This window comes from Rutidosis leptorrhynchoides, chromosome 3, assembly GCF_046630445.1.
Source record: "Rutidosis leptorrhynchoides isolate AG116_Rl617_1_P2 chromosome 3, CSIRO_AGI_Rlap_v1, whole genome shotgun sequence".
Lineage (NCBI taxonomy): Eukaryota > Viridiplantae > Streptophyta > Magnoliopsida > Asterales > Asteraceae > Rutidosis > Rutidosis leptorrhynchoides.
In genome coordinates, this window is record NC_092335.1 from 372,846,534 (window position 1) to 372,854,536 (window position 8,003).

At 34.5% G+C, this 8,003-nt stretch overlaps 1 protein-coding gene across 1 annotated transcript; it reads right to left on the bottom strand.

The window, feature by feature from the left end:
• Positions 1–949: 949 nt before the first annotated feature.
• LOC139897635 (T-complex protein 1 subunit epsilon-like) lies at positions 950–6,057 on the bottom strand. Its single transcript, XM_071880330.1, has 9 exons — positions 5,738–6,057; positions 4,763–5,081; positions 4,330–4,678; positions 4,114–4,246; positions 3,942–3,994; positions 3,668–3,770; positions 3,341–3,507; positions 3,057–3,170; positions 950–1,330 (listed from the first exon to the last, which is right to left on the bottom strand). The coding sequence occupies exons 1-9, from the start codon at positions 5,934–5,936 to the stop codon at positions 1,160–1,162; spliced, it is 1,608 nt and encodes a 535-aa protein (XP_071736431.1). The 5' UTR covers positions 5,937–6,057; the 3' UTR covers positions 950–1,159.
• Between the last annotated feature and the right edge of the window lie 1,946 nt (positions 6,058–8,003).

Sequence of the window (8,003 nt, forward strand, 5' to 3'; positions counted from 1 at the left end):
GCGTGCTAGAGGCTGTGGGGTTCAAATTATGATCAGCACGCCTGCGTCTTGTGCGGGTAAAATCTCAAAAGTTTTTTATTTTGTGGGTTCCGAGGGAAAAAATATTTGAAAAAACGGGCATTTAGGTGAAAAGCTCATTTAAAAAGCTACACATTTGAGCCGGTTATTTTATAATGAGCCCAGAATACCTAGAATTATAATTAACCCATTGTATAAAAATATGGCCCAATGAACTTCAGGAAGTCCATTCTAAATCTAAAATACCATGCACATTCCATTATTTTCTTCACCCTGAACACTTCAGCTATTTTCAAACCTTCATTCCTTCTTTTTTAAAGAAAAAAATATATATTTCAAGCAAGCCGGCAAAATTCAATGATGGCTATCGGGAGTTGGGGAGACAACCCAAAACAGCGACGCCAAGTAATTTTGATGGTGACACATTGTCCACTCCGGGTGCTTTATATGGTAAGGTAAGAAGACACTAACCGAGGGAAAATAACAAAACATACGATTGCTAGGCGAAATTGAATTTCCATTCTTCAAGTTTCACACCTAAAAGTTATACTCCGTATATCAATTTATCAACCGGATATACAAAAATATTTAGCTTAGTACCTACAACGCAATGGCATCATCTAGTGGAATCCGTGGTAACGATTCCAAAGCCTTTCTTGATCTTCCCAACAATTAGCAAGAGGAGACACTCAAATGACCAGACTTAACGAACTTTATAACGGTCATGAGTGGGATGATCAATGTACTTCTAAGTAACTCACATATGGTTAGTGTAATTTAAAAATAAAACGTATGAATGTTTGGGGTAAAGACCATCTTTGTGCAATATTAAATTAATTGGAAAGATAATATCTCAAATTAATATCAAGGGAGAAACAAGTAAAGATCTTTTATACCAATTGCAACAGATGCATAAGCAATGACATATCAAAGCATAGAAAACAGTTGCCTGTTTAAAAAACAATAAAACGTACCTATCTCGAAATAAAACGAACATGAGCGAAAAAGAACAGCAACAGAAAACCACACAGCAAAACAAGACTACACCCAACTACAAAATGCATGAAATAGGTTTCACAGTAATAAATTCGTTGCGATGTTCTACGTAACAAACCAAAACTTGGTGCTAGCAACCTTAATGTCAATACTCAGATGGAGAAATGACGTCATCAATCTTCAAGATCATCTTCACAACTTGTGTAGCAAGCAATATCTGCTGTTGCTTTCCGATAAGGGTTTCAAATACATTCTGGTCACGCATATCATTGGTGCCAGTGTCGTTGCAGTCTATACCACAGCAATGGTTGTTTTCCTACAAATGCAACCAGATATGTTAAATGTGTCTACCAAATGCAACCACTTAACATAATAATATGTACTCGAAAGAAAGAACCCACGTGCTAAACCATAAGTATTTCTTAGGGGTAAAGACACAAAAAAGAGAATTGAATGGGGTTTAGAAGTTTAATCTTGGCAAAAGTGTAATCACTACTACTGTAAAAAAACCCCAATTATTACCCGAATACTATTTTTTAACTACTCGTTTTTAAGAATGGACCGATCCAATTTACCAAAATTTGTTTACTTAATCAGGCAACGTCGGTGAACAGGTCAAAATCAGTCAGTCAAAGTCAGTCAAAGTCAAAATGGGCCAACAATTTAATTTTAATATGAAGTTATAATAACACTAGAATTTTAAAGTTATTGAACAAATAAACGATTATGTTTATGTTTTTAGACTATTATGTTAAAATTTATGTTATGGGCTTCTTATATAAAATGTACGATCCAATTAATCCCTGAGTTGCAACCTTGGTAATCACGTACTCCAAACTCCATATTCATGTCAAATAAAGATATTGATCAGGCATAGATTAGATCCTTAGGGTTCTGATTACACTCGGTCAACAAAAGAGGGGGATTTAATGGGTTATTCGAGTTTAACTCTACGGTACAGAGTACCGTGAATAACTCCAATGTGAGATGATGATATCTGTTAGAAGTGGTTAAACGTCGACCCATCATCATCGCGCTAGCCGGTATTGATGGCTCAAATGAGGTGTTAGGATTTATGTTCATAGAACGTTCCCTGTAACCGTTAAAGAAAGCTTAAGTCGTTAAGATTCCGATGGCTGATTAGAGTTTTGATGATGGTGATGATGATGTAATCGTAAGTGCAAATGTGTGTGTGTGTGGAATGTAATGAATGTAACGTGTGTTGTAATGAGGGTTTGATGCCCTATTTATATCGAACCCTTTGTCCTTTAGTGTCACGTAATAGGACAAAAGGAGCATGTGCCTGCTAGGTTGTACTATTTGATTGGTTATAGCTGAAAAAGTGGAAGCGGTCCCATCAACATCTGCAGATCGTAAAATGTTAGGATCGTGCCAACCATGCATGGTACTGTTCGCAACTGAACATTGTGGTTCTTGATCCAGGCTTCTGCCATTTTGGCACTGATAATGTTAGCTTAGTAGGTGTGCCCACTACTAGCACCTAACGGGTATGGGCGCGTCCTACTTATGGTGCATTGTGAAGTTGTAAGCATGAATTATGCACGTGCAGGACACGTGTAATGCGTTTATGTGGAGCGTGTGAGTATGCACATCATTAGATATATGAACTAGATTTTTTTTTTTTTTTTTTTTTTTTTTTTAACGAGGAACCCCCCTAGCGACGAGCCATAATAGCTCCCCTCTAGTTGGTAAACCCCGGGTAAACGGCAAGCCAGGCCTCCACCGCTACCAGGCAAAGCATCCTCTAGTCAATCAGTCACTAAATGGAGCTCGCCCCAAGGTATTTGCCTTGAAGGGAATCGAACCCGTGACCTCTTGCTTCATTGGAAGTCCTGGTGGCCACCCAGGCTATGCCTGGATGGTTTAATTAGCTTCTTAAATAATATTAATACATATACATATGCATATACATATACACATATATACATTACTTGTATATTGATATTAGGTTCATATATAGACAAACAACACAAATCAGTATCGACCCAACCAATTTGACCCACACTAAAAACTGCCAGTACCTTGATTTGCTGAGCTTTCACTGCAGACAGTGTTTCAATGGGTTGCAGACCACTATTTTCTGCAAGAGCCATAGGTACAGCATCCAAAGCATCTGCGAAAGCCCTGATAGCGTACTGTCGACAAAAATAGACAATTATTCAGCAAATATTAACATATATAAGATGAGTAACTTTCAAAACAGTATCAACAATATGACACTAGCTATACACCAAGTACATGGGACCCACATTCACAACTTCATTTCTTCACACGTCAATACATACATAGAAATTACAAACTGTACCTGTTCAACTCCTGGGTATTTATCAGCAGCAGCTTCAACAGCAATCGAACATGAAATTTCAGCTGCACCACCACCATATACAATCGAGTCATTGCGGATGAGATTCCTAGCTACACACAACGCATCATGGAGACTGCGTTTAGTCTCCTCTATCATCATCTTGTTACCTGATTCATCACAAAACGATATAAACAGATTTTTTTTTTATATATGTATAGATTGAATAACGTAATGCCATGAAGAAACGTTAAAAGTTCTAACAACCCAGCATAGTCTATGATATGATGAAAAAAAAAATGAATATATATACACTAGGTTACAACTTACCCCCGCGAATAAATATTGTTACAGCCCTTGAGTTTGCACAATGCTCAATATAAAGCATCCGATCTTTAGTGGTACCAAATGCCTTTTCTCTAACCAAACCAGCCTGTCCATAAAAAGAAAAAGTAATGATAATGATATATAACGAAATGAAAAAGTAAAAATAAATGTCAACAATCACATGTTAAGTAGAAGTGATATCACCTGTCACAGCATGAACACACACAGGCTTAAAAATGGTATAAAAATGAATGACAAAACAAGAGCTAAAAATTACCTTTCCTAATTTGTCAGGTGTAAGTTCCTGAAACCTCGGAACAATTCTTCCACCTGCACAAGACAAAATTGAAAAATAAAAATAAATGAAGCGGTTACCATTTTAAACCTGTAGTCACATTATATATAAACCAATCTTTGTTATAATAAGATGATAAAAAATAAGCACAGACCAGTTGCTATTGCTATAAGCTCCAATTCTACGCCACCAACCCATCTGACAGCTGGCAAGTTTCTATGCATCAATAAGTGATTTGCTTCATCGTCAAATCCCCATTGACATATCACCAAAGTTGCCCCTACATCCTGAAAATATAATAAAACTGCATCACTCACCACATAGACAAACATCTAAAAAATTGTTCTTTAACATTGCAATATCAACTAACCTTGCATTGTTGAACCATATCATCAAAGTACTTCTGCTCTTGCTTACGTAAAGTTTGGAACTTTTCAACCGTATCAATGTCAACCTTATGCTTTGTCTTGGGCTTTGGTGGCTCAAATGGGCAAGTCAAAATGGCAATTTTTGCATCGTTTATTTCCTTTGGCATTTGTGGATGACTCATATCTTTATCAACAAGTATTCCGTAAATAAGTTCGGTATCCTCCAATTTGCCACCTACTTTCCCCTCCACTTTAATAAGATCCAAATTAACATCTTTCCTCTCTAAATCAGCAACTGCCATAACTGCCTTCACAGCTATCTCAGCCAAGCTACGTTTGCACCGGTTAACACTGAGAAAATATACCACAATTAGATTAAACAGTGCAGTAATATTTAAAATAAATATAAATATTAATAAAGGAAATCATACATACATTTTAGAGGACAAGGTAGTCATGCAAGTTTGAACCAAAGGTTCTATATTTGTGGTGCTGAAATCAAACTTATCTGCTATACGTTCTAGATGATCAACAGCAATCCTTGAAGATATTTCAAATCCCTCTGCAACACGAATCGAATGAATTCCACGTTCTAACAGCTTCTCTGCTTGTTCTAATAGTGCCCCAGCCATAACAACTACACCAGTTGTACCGTCACCAATCTCATAGTCTTGACTTCGTGAAAGTTCAACCATAAGTTTTCCAATTTGATTGTCAACATCCATTTGCTCCAATATTGTTGCACCATCATTTGCTAAAGAAGAAAATATGTTAAACTAAACGATGATTCTATAGTCGATTCTAACTTAGAGTCTATAAAATTAAACTCGATGGCATTGAAGTACTCCAAGTATATATGTACACTCTCAAAATCATAAATTTAGTGTTTCTAAATGTAAAGTAATATATTACCAGAATTCTATTGTACGTATCCTACTTGAAAACTAACTATTGTATGTATTGAACTTCAGTTATTACTATCACAATTATCCGGTTACTTTTTCATCACATATATGATTTTGTTGTTGAATTGGCAACCATATAAAATGTCACATCTTCAAAACACTATTTCAAGAGTCAGAAGAAGCCATATACATACACTTTTTTAAGGGCAATAAATATACATACATACACTTAAAACAACAGATAGCTGAATACATGTAATAGCCTGATTTAAAGTTTAAAACAAACAATTTAAATTTCAGGTAAACCTACATACATAAATAAAGCTCTAGAACCCTATCAAATAATATAAGATCCAAACGCAATCAAACCAAACAAATACCTAATAATATACCAACACATAAACCAAAATCACAACATTATATTCTATACTAATCACACGCATAGTAAACAAAAAATATAAATGTATAAACATATATAATGAAATATAGGAATTAGTATATATACTGATAGTGATATCGCCATCGGGACTCTGAAGCATCTTGTCCATGCCTTTAGGGCCAAGAGATGTACGGAGGATGCGAGAAACTGCAACGCCGGCGGCGATGTTAGCTTTTTGAGCATCTATACCTCTTAATCTACTTTTGCTTTCTTGTTCACGCAGTATGATGAACGGCCGCCCGTATTCATCGAACGCTAGCGCCATTTTCGTGAATATGTGACCTAATTAGGGTTTTAGATCGATAAAATGAAATCGAGTGAAAATGGAATGTGAGATCGGCACACAGAGGGACTGTGTTTGTGCGCGCGCTAGAAGTATCTGGTGTTTGCCCTAGAAATTTAAGGGTATTGATTTGTACAGACATACATAACCATATTAATATTAATATTAATATTTTGAACTATTTTACCCTCCTAGTTATGTATGGGTAAAATGATAGTGTATGATTGTGAAGGATAAAATGGTTCAAAATATTAATTTGGTTATGTAGGGCTAAAAGTAATTTGTGTACGAATCAGCACCCGAAATTTAAACCCTTGGCGTGGGTTCAAACTACCCGTAAGTTATATTCGGGCCAGGTCGATTTCTACAAAACTTAGCAGGGTGTTAAAATTTTGGAAAAATATATGAAAATGGATTGAACTTTCACCAAATATGCATTCACTAGATCTACTACTGTATGCATTTAACCTATTATAACAGGTAACTTCTAGGTCACCACAATTACAAAATTACATCCTTGGTCCCTCATGTTGTCAAATATTACATCAATTGTTTTTCTAGATAAAATTACATCGTTGATCTAAGTGTGATTTTTGATCTTCTTTCATTTTCTACCCTTCTTCATCTTCTTTCATTTTCATCCATTTTCATCTTCTTGGGTTCAAAAATGCTTCTGGTAAATTTCAAAAAATCTCTTTCAGATTCAAAACCATGTTTTTCTAAGTGTGATTATAGAGTATTATAGAGTTAACTGTATATTAATATAATGTATGTATTACTCCGTGTAATTATAATTATACTTTTGTTTATTAAATAAGTTTTACACATAAAATCACTTTCGCCCCTTCAAGAAATATATTCAAGTTCCGCCACAGATGGTAATGGTGACTGTCTTTTTAAGAAGATTGGGCAAGACATAATTAGTGACGTGGTTGAGGCTTTTGAACACCATGGAAGACGTATCCAAAATTATAATTAGAATCATAAAATCAATGTACCTCAGATTTTTTAGTTGGTAAAGAAGTTGATTTTACGATTCTTTATATAATCTTGGAAAAAAGTTGGAAAAAAGGATGGAAATGAAAGAGGATGAAGAAGGGTAGAAGATGAAAGAATGTGAAGAAAGGTGAAGAAGGATCAACGATGTAATTTTGTCTAGAAAAAATAATTGATGTAATATTTGACAAACGTGAGGGACCAAAGATGTAATTTTGAAATTGTGGTGACCTAAAAGTTACCTGCTATAATAGGTTAAATGCATACAATAGCAGAAATTTAAAAGTTGAATGCATACAATATGAGATCTAAAAATTGGATGCATACAATAGAAATTTGGTGAAAGTTCAATGCATTTTCATATACTTTTCCCTTAAAATTCGTATGATTTTTCTTTTTTGAAAAAACTACTGGTGAGCAAAAAATCACATTAACCAAACTGTAATTATATTAACCGATAATACCGCACCAAAATAACCAAATCAAATGGATAACGGCTTGTTTGGTTAACACTTTTGAATTAACTGCACTTTGTGGGTCGGTTATGGAAATAATAGGTACTCGCACCGAATTAACCGCACCCGCACCATTTAATATTTTATATATGATCATTTTTATGGAAGATGATCAACATGTTAAAATATTAAACCTTGTAGATCAATGTGTAACAATATTTTGACTTTTAAGTTAGGAAAAGTTAAGCATACATATAAATTATGCAAAACGGAAACACATCAATGAAAGACACTTTGATCTATGACTCTCGAATAGAGGGAGAATAAAGTTTGAAAGAAAGTTTATTTATTAAAAAATTTATGTGAACTTATGTTTTGTCTAATTATTTATTGTCTTTTGCATCAATTTGAAGTGTAAAAACGACATTGATTTACTCTTATTTTTTATTAGAAATATGAGACAATGACCTAGTCTCATACTAAAATGTTATTTATGTAGTATAGAAACAGACATATTAAATTAATTTTTTTCCGTAAATGGTTAACCAAATTAACCATTTTAAAATTAATCGTTAATCAAATTAACGAAACCGCTTTT